This window comes from Sus scrofa, chromosome 16 (assembly GCF_000003025.6).
Source record: "Sus scrofa isolate TJ Tabasco breed Duroc chromosome 16, Sscrofa11.1, whole genome shotgun sequence".
NCBI classification, from domain to species: domain Eukaryota; kingdom Metazoa; phylum Chordata; class Mammalia; order Artiodactyla; family Suidae; genus Sus; species Sus scrofa.
Window position 1 is genome coordinate 66,060,959 of NC_010458.4, and position 21,860 is coordinate 66,082,818.

A 21,860-nucleotide genomic window follows, 5' to 3' on the forward strand; every position below is an offset into this window, starting at 1 on the left:
GTGAGGTGCGCTCAAAGAATGTTAGGCATGGGGACTTTGCTTTTTTTCTCCCCACCGGGAGTAGAGTAATTAGGACTTTCCTTGGGGTAGGGAAAAATGAGAAATGATAACCCTTTTTCAATATTTTGTAATGAATCTTTGAAAGAATACACCAATTTCTTCTGGGTTTGGTCTCAGTTCTCACCCTCAACCCAATTCATCTCCCTCCTACCTGCTCATACAATGACTGAGCAGTTCAACCATCATCTAAGGAATGGGGAACTAGTTCCCTGTGGACTTACCTGAAATGGATATTTATAGTGGCATGGGATGATAATGTCACTTTTCACAATCTCGACACATTTGATTCGGGAGAGTTCAATGGACCCCTTCAAAGTGCGCTTTTTCTGTGGGGAGAAAAAGCACATTGCATTTAAGGAAAAAAGGAAAACAGTGTTTTTGTCCAGGTCATTTCTAGAAATTCCTTACTAGAGAAGATCCGTTGTCAAACAAACTTCCCCATAACCAGAAGCTCCTCTGGAGCCCTCAGTGCCTGAGAAGAACAGTCTGAGAGGACTCCTGGGAGAGCATCTGATAGGAATTGTCTTCTTGATGGACTCATTGAACTGCTGCATCTTATATCCCAGTGGTGATCTTGTGATAAGCAGCAGCATTTGCAGAACTTTTAGCTGGGATGGGCAGTGCAAGCCATGGGAAACCACACACCATACCCGTGCCAGTTTTCTTTGCTTGGTGACTACCTGTGGCCTTGTTAGCATAGTTAAGAGAGCTCAGGCCTGACCTGCCTGGTGACAAATACCTTTAAGGGACCTTTCTTTTCTACATCTGCCTTCTCTGTGTCCCTTCGTTATCCACGGTCCCACAGTGGCTCCTCTAAAGGACATTTCTGACTCTGCTCTATAAATACCCCTTCTCTGCACACCCATCAAAATTTATTTGTCCCATATCTCCTTTCTTTGGAAGCTTGCTACGTGTATTTATTGATAAGTAATTCACATGATGGCCTTGATGATTTATAATGATGTTACATATTACCCATTTCTGTGTTTTTTGTTTTTTCTTTTTAGGGCCACACCCACAGCATATGGAGTTTCCCAGGCTAGGGTTGAATCAGAGCTACAGTTGCTGGCTAACACCACAGCCACAGCAACGCAGGATCCCAGCCATGTCTGTGACCTACACCATAGCTCATGGCAACTCCGGATCCTTAACTCACTGAGAGAGGCCAGAGATCGAACCTGCAGCCTCATGGTTCCTAGTCAGATTCATTTCTGCTGCACCACAATGGGAACTCCTATGGATTCTTGTCCTTGGATTCCAGGGGATGTTAGGTTGGTGGATGATGAGGCTTCATGGAAGGCTTGTTAGGAAAATGCTTTTGAAGAGCAGGAGCCTTGCACAGATGCCTGGAGTCAGGCTTCCATTAAGAATAGAATTGAATTCACTTGTGGAACCAGTGGCAAGATACTTCATGATAGCTTGTCCTTAACTATAGCAAGAGATTGTGGTGCATAAGGGCACTTGTTTGGTATTTGGGGAGCTATGACATCATCACATTCTCTAGAAGTGAGCTCAGTCTTTTCTTACCACTTTTTGATACCCAACCTGATTGCTGGCCTTTGCTTTAACAGCTAAGGCACAGAACTGAGATGAAATAAGTCAAGATGTAGGAAGTACCACTGTTGAATACAAGGAAGTTTTATGATGTATGTCTTTTTAAAAATTTCTTTCTGAGAACTATTCATTTTTGAAAGTACAAAACCTATCCATGTTCATTGTAACAAAATAATACGGAAGTATGTGAAGAAAATATTTCTGGTGTACGATTACCCTATCTTTCTGCGCAGCTCTGAGGAAGCCAAGGTCAACCATATGGGATGTATTTGTCTTTCCCACACATATTTATAGAACATGTATAAACAAAAATGAGCATCTCCTCCACACTGTGGCCTCCAATGTGCTTGTGTAATTGCAGGATGCATAAGAGGTCAGTCCTCCCTTAACAACCTTTGAAAACATGTGTCCTTTAGACCCAGATTATCTTCTCATTTAGAGTCATCCACGGCTAGAAATACATGCCCAGATCCTGCCCATAATCATAGTCTTTGGAATGGCTTATCTGTTTTCAGAAGCAGAAAGAGAGCTGCCTTTTCAACAACCATCTGCAGCTACAGGTGGTAAACAGGGAGTCTGAGCTTTGAGGTTATCTTGTTTTTTGACTTCTGTCGTGTTATTTCCTTAGCAGTGTACAGAGTAAAATGCACCAAAAGGCTCATGGGAGGAACGCAGCTCTGTTGCTAGACATTTTTGACCTTACATCCTGCATTCCTGAGAGTGGAAACCAGGATATCTGCTACCATAGCCTCCAAGCCCAGCACAGTGGCTGGTCCACTGTGGGTGCCCAGTTAAAATGATATGAACAAAGGGCTCCAAGTTGGAACACAGTTTATATCATCTCCATCTGACTTAAAGCTAAGGCATTTATTCCTTCAGGAATATTGATTGAGGGGCAGTTCTAAGGGAGGGGTTGTTCTGAGTGCAGGAAACAGAGAGATGACCACAGTAGAGTGTCTCACGAAGTTGGAAGTCTAGTCGGGAGGGCAGACATATAAACAAGTGGGTTTATGTAATCAGCTGGTGGTGAGGGCAGATCTCATGGGAGAGAGGGCCTTTGAGGAAAGATCAGAAAGTTGAAAAAGGAGCCAGATATGGGAAGGTCTGGGAGAGTGGGCACTTAGGTAAACGGCAAGAGCAACAGCCCTGGGGTGGAAACAGTCTGGATAAGCATCAGTTGTTAATAGCCTGGGATCATCATAATCAGGCATAAAGTGCAAGTCAAATAGTAACTGAAGCACTGAATAGGGATGCAAGTTGTATGTGAGGATCTCAGACAATGCTAACCCAGAAAAACATAATGTGAGTCATATATGTGATTCAAAATCTTCTAATAGCCGTACTAAAAATAACAAAAAGAAATAAGTATGATTAATTTTAAGAACACAGTATTTTGTTTAACCCAATATGTCTTTTTCTTTTTTTCTTTTCTTTTCTTTTCCTTTCTTTTCTTTTCTTTTTTTTTTTTTAATGGCCACACCCGCAGCATATGGAGGTTCCCAAGCTAGGAGTTGAATTGAAGCTATAGCCACTGGCCTACACCACAGACACAGCAACATGGATCCCAGCCTCATCTGTGACCTACACCACAGCTTATGGCAACGCCGGATCCTTAACCCACTGTGAGAGGTCAGAGATCAAACCTGCATCCTCATGGATAGTAGTCAGATTCGTTTCTGCTTAGCCATGATGGGAACTTCCAATATTTCTAAATATTATCATTTCCACATATAATCAACATAAAAAATTGAGATGTATTATGATTAAGTACAAAGCCTTTGAAATTGTGTATTTGGCAAGATGGCTCCATTTGGATTCTCCACACTGTAAATGCTCAGTAGCCACACAAGACTGGTGGCTACTTTGCTGGACACTGTGCCTTCAAGAGTTCCAGGAAGATTTCTCTAAACTCATATGATCTCCTTTGACTTCTTAATAGTCATTGAGGACTAACCTGCAGCAGGTTAACAATCCAGCGTTGTCACAGCTGCAGCTTAGGTAGCTGCTGTGGCATGGGCAAAAAAAAAAAAAATTCCCCGAGTTCCAACATGGATCTTAAGAGACATCTGTCAGATGAACCTTCTGTTGAAATGGATTTCATGTTCCGTCATGAAAGCTCACTCTCATTCCCAAAGGTGTGATTGGGGTCACCCACCTCCCACCCCCATCATAATCCATCTCTCCCCCGTCTGAGGCCAGTCCTCCTCAGATTTCAAAAGATCTGCTACGTGGTAGAGTCGTGTCAACGGTGCATTCCCCAAGCCAAGCACCAGGGACAGCCGGTCAGCAGGCTAAACAGAGTTTCTGTGGGAAATGGTGATGGCCTGTAATCATCCCAAACAACTGCCCTATTTCTGAAAAGTGCCAGCATAAAACCGTCCAAGGAAACCACACCAAAGCCACCAGAGAAAGAGAGACACCAAGTAAAACGAGCCCTCATTCTTCCTTGTCACTCCATCTGCCCCCGTTAGGATGAGAGTCAGAACATCACTGAACCGTGTCTCTTTCCTCGGCCACGTTCAAGGTTGCCCTCATGTTCTGAAGCTTCACCGCCAACGTCTGACGTGTGTCAAACACAATCCAACAAGGTGCTGATGCCCGCATGTTTGTACGGAGGCACGCCTGTGCAAGCGGCTTTTACAATGCCGACTTTACAATACGTTAACGTATGAAAGGGAATTTTGGATTGTGACTTTCAAAGAGAGGTGAGCAAAAACAAAGGACAGTAACTTCCTATATATTCGAGGCATTCTACAGGCCATCTCATTTAACTACAATTCTACCTAGTATTATCCCCTCTGTACAGGGGAGGGCATTGGGGTTTGGAGGAACCAAGTCTTTTTATAAGTGGAAGAACAGCATACAAGCTCAACTCTGTGACTCCAGCGCCTGAGTGTTTAACAGCTGCTTCATGACTTTGGATGTGCCCTGATCTCCCCAGGGGACTTTCCTCCCCCCAACCCTGCTCGGAACAGTTCAGTGCATGACTGACTGCTCCAAGCGATGACCCAGCGGAAGATTCGTTTCTGCCCCATTTGGTCGTGCAGTGCTTGTGATGGATTTCAAAGGGGGAAGTGCAGAGCTCCCGCCCCACTCCTATAGTGTGGGCTCCTTGGCTGCTCAGCTGGTCCAGCAGATACATCAGTAACAAAGAAGCTATGCATCTGTTACCCATGAAAGAGGCCATCTCCACCCTTCTAAAAAACAGCAGGCCTTCAGCTTCCTTCTCTGGTGAGGCTGAGTGGAACTGAAACGGAACTTTCACATCAGGCAGACCCCCTGCCTGACCAGCTCTGCAACCTTAGGCCAGTGCCCCAACTTCTCAAGTGCCTTTTTTTTTTTTAAAGTGGAAATAATAACAGTCCCTGAATCACTGAGTTAATTTAGAGGATTTTAAAGAACTACGTAACTGACCAGCAAAAGAAAATCATGCAAATGATCAACCAGCCACTTAGTGTTACTGCTTTCCTTTTCTAGCTGTGACCCATAAAACAAAACCTTAGAAAGATCTTATCTTGGGAGTTCCTGTTGTGGCTGAACGGTAATGAACCCAACTAGTATCCATGAGGCTGTGGGCTCAATCCCTGGCCTCACTCAGTGGATTAAGGATCCAGCATTGCCCGTGAGCCATGGTGTAGGTTACAGACGCAGTTCGAATCTGGTGTGGCTGTGGTGTGGGCTGGCAGCTACAGCTCAGGTTTGATCCCTAGCCTGGGAATTTCCCTATGCCATGGGAGTGCCACTAAAAAATCAATAACAAATGAACCCAGAAAGATCTTATCTTTATGTGTTTACATTTTCTTTGGGGATTTTCTTTCTTTGGGGCAAATACGTAACCAGGACCACCACTTGAGAGAATGACATTAATATTTAATTGGTGATCTTGGTGATTTTGACATTCCAGAGTCATTTGTTTATTTTTGCCAATTATTTGTAGCAATCAGTGCAAAACCTTGAAAGGGGGCTGTTTCCTGACCCTCCCAGCTATGTCACATTTGCTCTCAGTTAGCAAATGTGAGGACTTCACCTCCCTGCTTCCCCTTCCACTCGCCTGTCAAAACCTTCCCCACATAGTCATTCACCTAAAGTTTATTTTCCTGATAGCTTAAGGCTTGGCTCGTTTCACAGGAGGCTGGATTAGGACAGATATTAGAGATTTAAACCTAGAAATAGATTTGATAATGGAATTTCAAGTATCGGCTGCGAGAATGTTTTTCAAAGAGAACCAGTATTTTTCAAAGGGGAGTGAGGCATTCAAGCTTTGCAGGATCACACTGTAAAAGGAGCCACATGCTGCCTCTATCAGAGTTTCTTTAAGATTAGGAAGCTTTTGTGATGATGATTTTAAACAGGCATTTTGAATATTTTGCTCATCACCTCTTCTGGGGTATAGAACAGTCATTGCACTGATCTGAAATGGCACAATGATGAAACTGAAATTAAAACTGATATCATATGCGATAAGCTTGGGGTGGTTTTTCCTGACCCTACCAGAATGTGGGATATCTGTTCTACGATGGGTTTAGGGGACTTCCTGGATTCTAGTTTCCTCCCCTCTGTGAAACATGCTCTTAATGTAGCTTTCTGTCTTTAGTGACAAAGGGAACCCTTGTGCTGCAGGGGAGAAAAGCAGAGATTTGTAACTTGGAAAAATCAGGCCTTGAATCCCTATGAGAACAGGTAACACTGGGCTGAGCCACATCTGCGACCTACACCACAGCTCAGGGCAATGCTGTATCCGTCACCCACTGAGCAAGGGCAGTGATCGAACCCGCAACCTCATGGTTCCTAGTCGGATTCCTTAACCACTGCGCCACAAAGGGAACTCCCTCTTGGCTCTTCTTAATCTTTTAGTTCTTAAGGAGTAACCGGGATGCTGACAGCTGCAACTCAAGGATGCAGTGATCTCAGCTACTTGGTACCTGATAAGAACGTGATCTTTCCTGTCTCAATGGAAAGAGCAGCATCTTCTGGAACACCAGTGTAATTTGTAATTACCGGCTGCTGCCTCTTCCCCTTTCCCAATCTTTCCTCACCTGGACCTACCTCCACTGAGCTTAGAAGTTCTGGAAGATGTGGAGCTAAGGTAGCAGATTTTTGAGGTTTCTGGACCCACTCAAAGCCAGGAAACTCTGATCTGTCCCACACCTTTCTTTCCTTTCTTCCACAAGACCCTTAGTCATAGCTAAACCAGAGGCTTTCCCCACCTCAGTGTTTCACATTGTGGCTTGTGATGAGGCTGGTTCTGCTGTGCGGAAAACACTTGAGCTTCCCTTAAAGTCTGCAATTTCATCAGTAATAGTGCCCTATCAGAAAAAAAAGTGAGGATTTTACGCATCCCTACCAAAAAAAAAAAAAAAAAAAAAAAAAGAAAAGAAAGAAAAAAGAAAAGAAAAAAGGACTATACTCACATGCAGTTTCCAGAGGGCAGTTAAGAATGCATTTTCTCACAAGCAACTATTAAGAGCAGATACTCATGTAAGTAGTTCTAGAATTTGGGAACAGGAAATAGAAAAAGAGCTTTTCTTTACACCTCATATCCTTCTAGACTGCTTCAGTATTTTACCATGTATCTGTACTTCTTTTCTTGTATTTAAAAACCATTGACTAAAATAAATACATACATTTCACTTGCAGGATTAATCCTATGGAGACATATGTTCAAAATATATAAAGGCGTAGGAAAACAGGATGTTCACTGTGGCATTATTTATCCTAAAAAGCCTAGAGAGGAGTTCCTGTTGTGGCACAGTGGTTAACGAATCCGACTAGGAACCATGAGGTTGTGGGTTCAATCCCTGCCCTTGCTCAGTGGGTTAACGATCCGGCGTTGCCATGAGCTGTGGTGTAGGTTGCAGACGTGGCTCGGATCCCGAGTTGCTGTGCCTCTGGCGTAGGCTGGTGGCTACAGCTCCGATTCGACCCCTAGCCTGGGAACCTCCATATGCCGCGGGAGTGGCCCAAGAAATGGCAAAAAGACAAAAAAAAAAAAAAAAAAGCCTAGAGAAACCGAAATATCCACCAACAGACAAAGGGTTACTTATGGTTTATCCCTCTTGTGATTACTCTGTGGCCATCAATAAAGAGTAAAGTTGACCTATATGGAGGGACAAAAATATATGTTAAATGTAAAAATCAGGTCTACAGCAATAGATGGAACATCATCTCATTTGGGGGGGGGAGATAATAAAATGTCTTAGTGTGTGCAATACTCAAATAATGCAAGAAAGAAGAGTGCTCCACTGGTGGATGACATCTGACAGACCTCGGCAGTCTAAGATAGGTTACTGTATTAGGTAAAGTTGTTACAATGGCCATGTAAATGGACTAAGCAGAAAAATGAAAATGGCATTTTAAAGCAGAAAGTTTAAAAACACGACACTGTAATACAGTTTTGGCAGATGAATGGGAGCAGGTGAAGTGTGGTACACATCAAATGCTGGGTATGCAAAAATGATGCAGCTCTTTGCCCTTGTAATCCCATGACCCCATTAGCAGTCAGCAGCAGCCAGGCAGCACCTGCCACCCCACCTGCTCTTCTGTATTCATGGAGGTTCAAGTTCCTCTCATGTTCTTGAGCAATGGCCATTCTCTCCATAGATTCTAATAAAGCAACCCTGCGTGCTTTTATGTGGGTATATTTATCTTACAAGCGAAGCAGTAGTTCAGGCATCACTTCCAAGCCTCATTCACTTTAGACAATGATATTAGGGGCCCTATACTTTAAAAAGCACCTTTGTTTAAATCTGCTTACAAAAGTGGGTAGAGATTAAAAAAAAAAAAAAAAAAAAAAAAAAAGCAGACGTATGTGGAAATTCCGAGCAAGAACTAAGTGCTATGTCAGTACGGAATAGATTCTCAAAGTGACCTGCACATTTTGTTTCTCAGTGTCTCTAGTCTGGGAATGCTTTGAAAGTTCTCCTTCTTTCCAGAATAGAGCATGTCAGATGTTTAATGAATTTGAAAGAGTGTATCTTTATATCTCCCTTTTAAATACTGGCGTGTCAGTAGCCAAGATATGTAAATGAATAACAAATTCATTGGATTTCAGGAAGAAATTCCCTGCACAGAGAGATAATGTTCAAGTAATATGTTAACTTGGTTCATTGAGGGAAGAGCAGATAAGACCAAGTGTGCAACAGAAAGTGATATTTGTGGACCTTGTTATGAAACTCTTAATAGAAATGATTTAAATGATAGTCCTAGAATGATTGGCAAGTAGATAAAAACTTCTTGATGATGAAAAGGTAAGTTAAAACCAGTCTTCACAAAAGGTTTAACTAATAGAGAGCACCTACAAATTATTAGGGAAGATAACTACCAATGTTAGAGGAAAATGAGCCAAAGGAATATGAATTGCTCTTAAATATACAGGAAAATGCCCAATCACTATTATAACAGAAGTGCAAATAAATTTTACTCAGTTACCATTTTTTAAAGCCTATCAGCCTTGCAAAGATCAAAATATATGATAATAGTGTTGGTTGAGGTTTCTGAGAAAACAAGCAGTTCACACGTGGCCCTGGGGAATGTAGGTTGGTAAATAATTTGGTCAGGTTTAGCAAAATAACAGATGCACCTATCCCTTGACATAGCAATTCCATTTCTAGAAATATTTTCTGTAGACCAAGGTTCCTCAACCTTGGCGTTATTAACATTTTGGGCTGGATAATTCCTTGTTGTGTGTCCTGTGCAGTGTAGGATACTCAACATCCCTGGCTCTACACCAAAGTTAGTAATAATACTCCCAGTGATAAAAACCCCAAATTTCTCCAGACATTGTCAATTTGGGCAAAATCGCCCCTGATTGAGAACCCCCATATTCATCCACGTAGAGTGTGAGATACATACAAGGTTATTTATTCCTCATTGTTCGTAATAACAACAACAAAAAAAAGGGAAAGAGACTAAATGTCCATCAAGATAATTTTTTATCCATACAACAAAGTATTTTGCAACCAAAAAAACCCCACAGAAAAACAAACAAACAAAAACCTCCAAAGAAGACCCCTTTCCTATCAGTATGGATTTATCTTCAAGAAGTACTGCTAAGCAGGGAGTTCCTGTCGTGGCTCAGCAGTAACGAACAAGACTAGTATCCATGAGGATGTGGGTTCGATCCCTGGCCTTTCTCAGTGGCTTAAGGATCCAGGGTTGCTACGAGCTGTGGGGTAAGTCACATATACAACTTGGATCTGGCGTGGCTGTGGCTGTGGCATAGACGGTTCCACCTTTAGCTTGGGAATTTCCGTATGCTCTGGGTGCGGCCCTAAAAAGACACACACATTCAAAAGCATTGCTAAGCAACCAAAAGAAAAGCTAAGAAGTGTATGTAAAATACGCTACCATTGTATAAAAAAGAGAGAAAGAAGAAAGTTTATTTGAAGATGCATATAGATACATGAAGTATCACTGGAGGAACTATTAAGAACTTGATTATGATGGTTGCTTTCAGGCAAGGAAGCAGTATGGGATCAAAGTATGGGAATCACTGATCTTAAGGCAATGTGTTTCTTTTACACTTAACAACCACTATTGTGACCTTGGGCCAATTGCTTAACTTCTCTGTGTGTTGATCACTTTCTCTCTAAAACAGAATCTGACTTGTATCTTTTCCAAAGAATCATGAGGATTAAATGAGCAAATCCACAGGAATATGTCGGTTCTCTCCTCGTGGTTACGGTTGCTGGTTGCTGTTGATGATGATGTTGTGCTGTCATTCAAGGAAACCTGCGGGGCTAACAGGAACATTCCCACTTGTCCTCACTTAGGACTTCAGCAGTGTTGGACTTCACCAGTGAGTCCTTACCCCAACTCTCCCTTATCAGCCACCGTGGCTTCTATTACAAGTCTTCTCAGACCCAAATAAGCTTAGAGCTGAAAATACCCATTGTAGGACATTTAATCCAACTTTAATATTTGTCCCAAATGGTATTGCCTAAGAAAAGATACTGAGCTCTCCAAGCCTCTATTTTCTCATTACTATGATGGGAATAACAGTAGGACCTAATGCATGTGGTTATTTTGACTATTTATGATATGATGCATGTAAAGTACTTAATCCATTGATTGCCCTGAAACACAGCAAGGACTCCTTAGCTATTGGTATATATTCTAAATTTTAGGTTGGTTATATTTGAAATGCTTGCCTTGTTTTTTTCAGGTGCATTTTTGGGGTCATACTGGGATTTTGACAACATGTTTTTTTTTATCAGCCATATGGTTATTAACCAGCTCTCAGATGTATTACTTCCTGGAAAGTTTTCCATATTTAACTAATCTCTATGCCTGTTTGTGAATTCCTGATATCACTGGCAGTGAGATATGACCACATAATTTCCACTTGGCTTTTGGCTGGAAGGGTCTTTAGAAATCATTCAATCCAATCTTTTATGTTAGACATGAGGTTTCAAGATAAAGTGACTTTCTAAACTGGCCTTTATCTTTTCATTTCTGCGATTGAATTTACAGCCTGGGGAGATCAAGGTCATAGAATTGGAAGCCCTTTGGTGATGTTTGCAGGTCAGGGGTAAGGCCACAAGGTTTAGGGTTCTGCATAGCCGCCTTGTTTTTTCTTCAGCTAGAACACTTCCACTTTTATCTATTTCATCTACGGAAATGGGTTAAAAGTATGAAAATCACCTATCTAGTCCAACCCCTTGATATTATAGACAAAACCCCCAAATCCCAGGTAAGGACTTGCCAAGGGTTAACCTTGTCACCCAGGTTAATCAGTACCACATCCCCATTCTGCCATACTCTATGTTGTTGCTTTCTCACCTCATCCCACTTTTCTAGAATTACAGTATTAGTATATTTGAGACTTTCAGTCTCTTTGGCCATATCTAAAATTAGAACTGACCTCTACAGTTCAGTCAAAAATTGCTTATGTGATGCCTTCCTGTATTTTATTTGCTTTTATTTTTCCTTAATTTTTGTAGCTGTACCTGCGGCATATGGAAGTTCCTGGGCCAGGGATGGAATCTGAGCTGCAGCTGAAACCTATGCCCCACCTGTGGCAACACCCGGGCCTTTAACCTGCTGCACTGGGTTGGGTTTGAATCCATGCCTCCACAGTGACCTGAGCTTCTGTAGTCAGATTTTTAACCCATTGTGCCAAGGTGGGAACTCATTTTCTTCTTGATAAAGATGCTTGATGATCTAAACCAAAGAGATTATTCGTGTGAAACTTTCAGACCCCCTAGAATGATCATCGAGGGAGACTAATATTTTGTAGAGTAGGAGACTTTTTGACACCCCTTCAATCCTTGTATGTAGGTAGTGAGGTCATCTACATTTATGTACAAATGATGATTATTTTCCCTCTCTCTCACTGTATCATTAAAAACCTATAAAAGCAGTATATTTGAAGATCACCACAATAATGGGATACTTTTGTTTTCATAAGTTTCTTCTTAGAAACATTACCTTCTCTAAGGGTTCCCTTAACTATTGGTGGCCCTATGCATTGCATTAATCTCTTTGGAAGTTATGTAGCAACGAATGATAGATCAGAAATGCTATCCTGTGTCACAGTTATCCTATATAACTTTATCCTTAGGAGCCGATTTTACAAAGGAGAGGGTTCTATACTAGGTGTACTATTATTTTTCAGTGTTTTCTCTATATCTGAAAACAACCTGAATGTCAAACAATAGGTGACAGATACATTTGTCAATTTGTTCTGTACAGAAAATAGATAATTATATACCTGACATGAACCACTCAATCATTTCAAAAAATTGTGTATTTGAGCAAATGATTACTTTGGAGTCCATGAATGAAAATGTATCCACAAAAAATAATGGAAAAAGAATAAATGGAAGAATATAAAATTGTCATGTAGTGTGATTACTACTACATAAAATTTATGTCTGCCTGAGAGCAAAGATCATTCTCACAGGGACAATAAATTGGTGTCTTCAGACAAAAGAGTTTGGGAGAACAATTGGGTGTAATTGCTTCATTAATTTTTTTTAGCAGTATGGGGATATGAAGTTTACTGCTCTGTTTCTTGAGATTAATTGAAGTGGGTTTAACCTAATTCTAACTTATTTTCCATCTTTGCTGTTGAATGTTGCCCAAGCTCATTGTTAGTCTGAGGTTCTCATTGTTTGTACACTAGGCACTTTTCTACCCAAACATGGAGTAGGATAATTAAAGACAAAGTAGGCCTGTAAGAGGGATGCTGTTAGACATCAGTGAGAGCCCCTTTCTTGAACTCTGTATATTCAAGGGTCTGTCCCTCACAAAGGCCTTTTCCTACCTCAAGGCTTCACACTGGTAGTTCCTTCTGCCTGGAATGCTCTTCTTCATTTCTTCGCTTGACTAACTTTTTCGCTTGACTAACTTTTTCGTGTCTTTCAAGCATTAGCCTAGGTAAAAGTTTCTTCTCTTGACCACTCTTGCCACTCAGCCCCAGAAACTGTGTAGTCTTTCCCATAGAACCTACTGTGGTCTACATCTTCTCTCTATATATATACTTGCTTTTCATCTGTTTCCTCCACTAGTATGTAAGCCTGAGGGTGGACACTTTGTCTCTGCTACTTAGCACTGTATTCCTAGTCTCTTGCGGCCCCCAGCATATAGCAGGTGCTCAGGAAGTGTTTGCTAAGCAAATGAGAACATCTATATATATCAAAATAGAAACATTTCCTTGATACAGTGTTAGGTTAATAATAATAAGAAGAAAACTTTGGCACAGATATATACCATTTTGGAGAGAAAGGTCATATATTTGAATTTTTATATTAGCGGGTATAATTTCTGTGACTTTTAAATGTCAAAAAAGGGAAAATAGAATGAGAGGCTAACCCATAAATAACTTTAGGTTAATAGGAATGATACAGCAACATTAGGGTTTGAGTCAGATTCTTGTTCTATTAAATTACCAACAACTTTTACTGAATTTCAAGGAACTGAATTTTATATGCATGGGAAACTATGTCAGAACTTCTGTTTCCCCCTCTAGATCACTTTAAGTGATGGCCTGAGTGGTGTGAAGGCAAATCCAAACTAACCTCTTGATGAAAATTAGGTCCCAGAAGATCTACTTTTCTCAGTAGGTGTAAAAACTCATCGATGGGTGAAAGAATGTGTTACTAGTTGGTGGAGAAAATGGGAGATGTGGATTATGGAATGAAAATTTGAGAAGAGTTTTAAAACGGCTTTTTGTAGAGTTTACTTCTGAAATTGAGAGAAAGACATCATGTATTAACGTGAACCTCACGGTTCAAGAAACTAAGCTCTTGTGCTTTCCTGTTAAAAAAACTTTCTTCCAGACTGAGTCAGGAACTAAGCCCTCACATTTATATTCTTGCCCTGTGGCCTATTTTTTTACTGCAGAAACTGATTAATGGATACACCAGTCCCTGAGTAATCAAATCTAATTTTAACATGAGAGTATTTGCCTCTAAAACTGGAAGTCTCTATCCAGTGGTTCTCTTCATAAAATATCAACATCGCATCAGACAAGCAAAAATCATTTGACAAAGAAACTTCATCAAGGCAGGCATCAAAATGCACATTTTTGGTTTTGAGTGGCCTGAAGTGCAAAGTACTTTGCTTTAGATTCTTACTTTACTTTGCCTGGGTAGGCAAGGCCCATATTTTTAGCCTCTAGATGCTCTTCTAAATTCAGTTTGAGCTATGTGACCTTCAATCAGTCACTGGATCTTGATTAACCGTCCAGCCCTGTTCTAGATGTTAGTGACACAGGGATGAGCAAGGTAGTTGCTCATGGAAGTGACCTTTCAGTGGATGTAGAGACAGAAAGCACTTTTGGGAAGCACTTCAATAAACCCAATAAATAAGTGCAGATACTGATGTGTTTAAGTATCTATAGACTTTTTGAAAAGAGAAAAACAGAATCCTGGGAAAATATTCTGGGGACAGATGGGAAATATAAAGAACAACCCTACAACACCCGGAGGTAGGGGCGGTTCCAGACAGTAGGAGTAGCTAGTGGAAAGACCCTGCCCTTGCAGGACCTGAAAGTGAGCCACCCCCCCAAGTGTACCTCACTCTATACCTGCCCCTGTGCAAAGTCTCCAGGGGGAGCATGGCTGGGGGTGTTCAAAGTTCATAAAAAAGGCAGATAAGATAGAAGCATATGGATGACAGATGAAGGAACTTGAATAAATGAATATGAAAGGCAAGTAGGGACAATAGATGAAGAGTCTTATAGGCCATAGTTGAGAATTAATTTAAATACTGTAGACAGCCACAGAGGGGTTTAAAGTAGGGTCTAATACCTGATCTTTCCTTTTAAAATTTTATTCTAGGTGTGGCATGGATAGTAGATTGTATGGAGCCTTGAGAGTCAGCAGGAGCCAAAGCGGAGAGAGACCATGAGTGGTGAAATTCACAAGAAAAATATTCTGGTAAATATTCTTTAACAGTATTATCTACAAAGGGTTTGACCTGTAAAGGGAAGGAAGGAAGGAAGGAAGGAAGGGTAAGATAGGGTGGAGGGCACAAGAGAATAGAGTTGCCTGGTTCTCCTAAAAAGAGTTGCAGGGAGTGGGGACTGGCCCACATACTGGTTTCAGTATGTCTCTCCCAGAGTTCCCCTCATGGTTCAGTGGTTAGCAAACTCGACTAGCATCCATGAGGAGGTGGGTTCAATCCCTGGTCTTGCTCAGCCGGATAAGGATCTGGCATTGTCTGAGCTGTGGTGTAGTTCTTAGACACTGCTCGGATCCTGCATTGCTGTGGCTCTGGCATAGGCCAGTGGCTACAGCTCCTATTCGACTCCTAGTCTGGGAACCTCCATATACTGTGGGTGTGGCCCTAAAAAGACAAAAATACCATATATATACATATATCTGACCAAAATTAAAATTTCAGCCTCCTGAATTCTCATGGCTAGACCATGAACTTCTGCCTCCAGGGAGTCCTAGCTACATACTCCTGCACCCAGGAATCTCCTGTTTGAAGTCCCATATTGCTGCCTATAGGAAAAATAGACAGTTTACTCTTTTATTCTTTTAGGGGTTCATGTGTGTAACTCTAACCTCTCCAACTGTTTTTGTACCTCATGTCATTCTTTCCTCCTTCCTACCTTCCCTTCTTTTCTTTCTTTCACAAATAATACATGAATGAATTTTGTGTAATGAATATTATGGTAGAAACAGGTGATTCCGTTCTGGGAAAATTGGGTACTAGCCCTTATAAAGCTTATAGTGTAATGGAGGGAATGACATTGGTACAATAATCACTCTGACCGGTGCTCTGAAAAAAGAGTCTGGGCTGCTACGGTAGAACATAACAAGAGGAGATGATCCACTCTAGGGAAATGACGAAAGGCTTCCCCAAGCAAGTGACAGTTTAAATGGAGGTCTTAGAGTTGAATAAAATCTGTGATTGAAGCCCAGTGACATGGGAAAAAAAAGGAACACGAACTGAGATGGGAGAGGCCATGTAAGAGGGTCCGGTGTCCACTCTCAGGGTAAAGGGAGAACCACTGAAGGGACATTCCAGCTGCTGGTGAGGATCATCAGGATGAGATCACCGTCACCGTGTGAAAAGCCCACACTGCCAGCTGTGTGGGGAATGGGGTGGTGCAAGGGCGGGGTAGAGTGGGTGCAGGGAAACCATGAGGAGGTGGTAGCCATCCCAGGTAAGAGATGCTGGCAGCTTCCATGAGGAAGATGACTCTAGGAAATAGAAAGAAATGGACAGATTCTAGAGGAACTTTCATGGCAAAGCTTGCTAAGGCTCCCTTTTTTTTTTTTTTTTTTTTTTTGGACACATGATAGGGGCTTCCAGAGTGAATGAAGACAAATACTTGTCCTGAGGATATGTGGAAATGATAGAGCTCATAACATACTGCATTGCAGGAGACCCTTGTGGCATGGATGCTGATTTTTCAGGAATTCCCTTTACATGGAGGACTCTAGAGCAAGAAGGCATTGCACACTTGGCAATAATCCAGTGGAGCCCCACCTGCCTATGAGCAACTGCCACTAATCATAAGAACAACTTATCAGGGAGGCGGTGTAAGCTCTGGAGACAAATGGGAGTTATTTAAATTCTCTTTGCCTCAGTCACATGCCCTGTAAATTGGGGTATTAATAGTTCCTACCTTACATGGCAGGTGTAAAGATCAGATGAAATGATACATATAGCACAGGGACTGACACATAGTAAGTACTCAGTTACTCAGTTACTGTTATTCAGTTATTATTATGAAATTAATGGTGACCTGCATCTCATTAAAAGGAAACAATATCAAGAAGGAACGTTCAATTATTTCAAAACATGTAAATAGCTTCATGGAGTGTTACACTAACATATGCAAAGCCACAGCTCTTGAGTGGTGGAGTTGCTCATTGACCCAGATCTGTCTGACACCAAAAGCTGTGTTTTTGACCACTGTGCAGTAATGTTGCCAAGTACAAGGAGAGGGGACTATCTTCCCACTGGCCATCTTTAAGTTAGGAAGGATGCATGCTACAAAGATGTTTCTGCTGCTAGATCAGACTGTAGTCTAAAACGAAGGGTCCAGGAGGAGGTAGCCCTTATCTAGACACTGACTAGCATGGTGATCCTGACAGTTTTTCCTGTCCCATCTAGATGGTAATGGCTCCCATGCCATGGTGAGCATGGGGCCCTTGGTTCCTAAGGTGCCAGGTGTCCTTCAAAGAAGTAAACCTTTCCATTTCTCCCAAGGGCTTTTCAGAAGATCAAGATGGTCCTATTTTCTCAGAAAGACTCAACATTGCTTGAGGTAAGTAGTGTTGGAGTCCTTACTTTACAACAGGAAACAGTGGCTTAAAGAAGTTAAATGTCTTGCCTGACATCCCGCCTCTAGAAAGTGATAGAAACAGCATTTAAATCTAGCTCTAGCCGACTACACTGGTCTTCACCACTCTGTGACAATTGTCTCCCCTCTGTGCTGCCTCTGCTATCCCATGCTTACTCAAAAGGCCCGAGCACCCCCCCCCCCAATTTCTCTCTTTTACCCCTAAAAAGGATATCTTTCATGTGCCGCTAAGCACATTGTTTGGTAGGTGACCACTTCTCTAGAGATGATGTTTCTTGAAGCCTACCAATGGTGTGCTGGTGTTTGCTTGTGTTGGCCCATGAGAGCTGGTACACCATGTCAGGAAATCTGCGTTCACATCAGTGATTTGAAACTGGTTGTCATGGTGATTTATAGCACAGAAAATGACAAATACTACAAACAAAGCTCTCCCATGCTCTCTCCTGCCACTACCACTGCAATGATAATTAGAAATTACCACCACAGCGCTGGACCCTCATCTTTCCTCATCCTCTGTTAAAGAACGTCCATCATCAGGGATCACTTTGCTAAGAAATTGGTTGGCACAAGGGATGTCTGAGAGCATGCTGCCCGTGAGCCACCACCTACAAACTCTATGCTTCCTTCTGGCCCCTGCTTCAGCATGATGATGTAGCTTCCTGGCTGCGCTGAAAACACTTGCATATCTCATTGCCCAGCAAGCAGCTGACATCAGATCTAAATCCATGGTCAAATAAAAGGCTCAATCAGTATGTACTATGAAGACAATGGGCCTGGATATTTGAAGTTAGAAAAAAAAAATCCTTATTTTTCAGAACTAAAGGATTTGTTCCTGAGTATGTAGGAGCAATTTTTATGTGATGTCATAAATCCAGAGAACTTTAGAGCTGCAATGAACATCATTTCACAATGATGAGAAAAGAGAAACAGAAGCTGAGACTCAAAGAGGAGAAAGGTTGGCCCAGTGTCACATGTTCATGATGCATGTCTGTCTCTCTCCACAAGCTTGTATTTAGTTACAGAATCCAGGACCCTGATGTTAACCTGACTTTAAAGAATTATTTAATGTTTCCCTTTATTTGAAACTGATTGTGTTATGCCACCTTGCTTGCTCCTTCACAGATAAAATGATGATATAAATAATACCTATTTTTTACTAGATTTTCACAAGGTGACAGAACTTAGGCTAAGTATTTTATATATTAAGTTGAACTATATGAAATTGCAAATATTTGATCTTTTTTTGATCTGCCAAGTGGTAATTTCAAATAGATTAGTCTAAATACATTCTCTCTTAATTTTTACCATTTTTTCCCATGAAGTGAACACTATCATCACACCCATTTTACAGATGGCAAAATTGAGGCTTTAATTAAAAGTTAAAACCTTCGGGAGTTCCCATCATGGCTCAGTGGTTAATGAATCCGACTAGGAATCATGAGGTTGCGGGTTCGGTCCCTGGCCTTGCTCAGTGGGTTAAAGATCCGGCGTTGCCGTGAGCTGTGGTATAGGTCGCAGACGTGGCTTGGATCCTACCATGCTGTGACTGTGGTGTAGGCCAGTGTCTACAGCTCCTATTCAACCCCTAGCCTTCATATGCCGCAAGAGCGGCTCAAGAAATGGCAAAAAGACAAAAAAAAAAAAAAAATTAAAACTTTCTTCCCACAGTATAATGCTATTGTTATTTATGGGCAATGCGCAATGTACTCTTGTGTGCAAACTGATGGTCTTAAGCAATGGAATATCCATAGGGCATGAAGAATAAAAAATAACCACTTATCTTACTTTTCTCAGTGACCCTAGAAAAATTTCTAATCATAAATTTCTATAATATTTAAAGAAATACTTTGAAAATATTATTTATGCATATAGAACATACACATTAGAAAATAAGAATGTGAGGTTTGTATATTATATATCTGCTATTTCCCACATGGAAATATTAGAAACTATAGCTCAGGGCTCCCCAGAATGAATTCATTGTCTTAGAATTTTCATAGTGTTCGAATGAAGAAGCTGAATTATTCTACAACATTGTCTGCATACCAATGACAACAAACAAAATTTTGAAAAAAGACCATTTACTCTTTGCAAATACTATGGTACAGCATTCACAACCAAACAGTTCACAATTATGCTCAAAAAATGATTGGTACTAACTACATGAGGTGATGCTATGTTGAGTGTTGAATCAGAAAAAAAAAATTGGTGAAAACTGTAAAATTGCGTTTGAAAGAAATACTTACAGGTAAACAACTGCTCTTTGGCTATGAAACAAGAGTTTCTAATGTCCTATTCACAATAGGAAAAAGCTGACTGATGCTGTGTGATTAATCAGCTCTAAATGATGAATTCTCCAAGATGAAAACTTGGCTCTTGGCCCTCCATTAATTTTGTCAACCAACACTTATTGAATACCTACCAAAGGGGCCTTACACATAAGTAATTCCACATTCGTCCTGACTGGTTGGTGGATTATTACCAGTAAGAATCTGCCTAAGTTGATTCTTCACCTCTGAGGAAGAGGCAATATTATTTCTTCTGCGTCTTAGAAGCCCAGTCATCCATAGCCTCCATACCCAGTCTGGTCCCCTTCAGGACTCCATTTCACTGAACACTACAAACCCTGGCTCTTAGGAGACCCCAAACTTGTGCCTACACCTACTTAGTCAGATCCTAGCCAAGAAAGAAAATAACCTTTGTTTCTAAGTGACCATCAAGCACCTAACATTTTCCCCACCTCCCTGGTGATGGAAAAATAATACAATGACATAGTAAGAAGTCAAACTCACTTTGAAAAAATGCGAACAAAAGCTATACAAATGCTACTTCATAGAAAAAAAAAAGGAAGAAGAAAGGAATGTTGTAGGTAGTATTTCCAGTCCTTTCATTTCATAAAGAAAAAACCTAACGAGTAAAGCAGAGACACTGGCCCAGGCTAACTCACCTAGAGAGAAGTAGGCTTTGGTCTCCTGACCCCTCTTCCAGGGCTTTTTGTACCAAACTATGTTGTTAGGATTATTCATTGTCTCTTTTACTATTACTGATGTTATACAACATAAGAATATCATTAGATATATAAAGACTGACAGGTAAGTAGCTGCAATCTGGATAAGAACCTCTGCCTGGTACTGCACAACCCTTCATGCATGATTCCTAGTCTCCTGGGAGGTTCTCCAGGGATAAAGAGGTTTACCACTAGGCCTTGCAAATTTTCGACGGTTAAATGCTCAGGGACTCTTATTCCAAATGTCAGGTGAGTAATGAGATTGAGACAAATAAAACTGAGTCCATAAAAATGCTAACATTGGACCCTTCACTTAGCCATTGATTTGCCATAAAAAAAATGTAGTTTAAAAGTTAAACTTAACATGCAGGGAAAAGACAAAGCTAACGATAATAAACGTTCTTTTATAGTTTTTAGAACTAAAATCACCTAATACAATTATCCTGTATCTTGACTTTTCTCCATGTTCTCTTCCAATTACCCTTACTGTACGTTTTAGGTGGTTAAGAAGCACATCCGTGTTCCCTGTGTTCGTATTTTATTCTATGCATATCTTCATGATTCAGCCCAAACTCTAAAGTACTGTTTAAGAAAAAGACGAACAAGAAAGTGCTCACATACCCCATGGCGGTCCTCAAAATATGCCAGGCTGGTTTTGGTTAAAACAAAGAACCGGACTTTAAAGTTCGAAGGAGAAGTTCTTCTCTTTTGTTGGGATTTCTTGATGAGCTGCTCTTCCAGGAGGATAAAGTTGTTCATGATCCAGTTCTTGAAAAGTGATGCACCTCGGGCATCACCCCTCAGCACAACCAGAGCAAACAGCTTCAGGGAAAGGACTGTGACGGGGAGGCAGTTGATCTTCAGAGAGCTTTGTTCAAAGGCAACGTGCCTCCAATGTTATCGCTCTATCAACAGTCAGTCAACATCGCAAAGCTTCTCTGATGTCAAAGCCCATAACCACATCCTTTCGAAGTTCATAAAACTATGAGACATATGTAAAAATTATATATACCCTTTGCTGCATGGTTTAGAAATTATTTTTAAAGAACTTTAGACTCAAAATGACCTGATGGCCTTGAGTTTAATCTTTATAGTTACTGGGTTAGCCTGTTCAACCGTTGAGGTAGGAACATGGGCTCTGGAGATGATGCACATAGGTTGTGTAGTTTGTGTATTAGTTTTCCATTGGCTGCTGTAACAACTTATCCTTAAGTTTACTGCCTCACAAATTTCATTATCTTTCAGTTCTGTAGTTCAGAAATGTAAAATGGGTCTCATTGGGCTAAAATCGAGATATCAGCAGGATTGTGACATCCTTTCTAGAGGATCTCTAGGGTAGACTCTGTTTCCTTGCCCCTTCCAGCTTCTAGGACTACCTGTGCACCTTGACTGGAGGCCCTCTTTGTCTACATTTGAAGCCACCATTAGGAGGTCAAGTCCTCTCAACTCATACAACTCTGACCATTTCTGCCT

The 21,860-nt window shown here is 41.1% G+C and overlaps 2 protein-coding genes across 3 annotated transcripts in view; one reads left to right on the plus strand and one right to left on the minus strand.

The window, feature by feature from the left end:
• Nucleotides 1–21,305, minus strand: part of ITK (IL2 inducible T-cell kinase) — a 71,498-nt gene extending 50,193 nt beyond the window's left edge. The window contains exons 1-2 of the mRNA XM_021076697.1: nt 21,009–21,305; nt 282–386 (exon numbers count right to left, since the gene is read on the minus strand). Of these exons, the coding sequence (XP_020932356.1) occupies nt 282–386; nt 21,009–21,146 (243 nt within the window). The 5' untranslated portion in view covers nt 21,147–21,305. The remainder of the gene's footprint in view (nt 1–281; nt 387–21,008) is intronic.
• The window catches only part of FAM71B (family with sequence similarity 71 member B), a 58,542-nt gene continuing 49,352 nt past the window's right edge, over nt 12,671–21,860 (plus strand). For both annotated transcript variants that reach the window (XR_002339553.1, XM_021076699.1), the window contains exons 1-2: nt 12,671–14,996; nt 17,287–17,344. The gene's annotated coding sequence lies outside the window, so the exon portion shown is untranslated. The remainder of the gene's footprint in view (nt 14,997–17,286; nt 17,345–21,860) is intronic.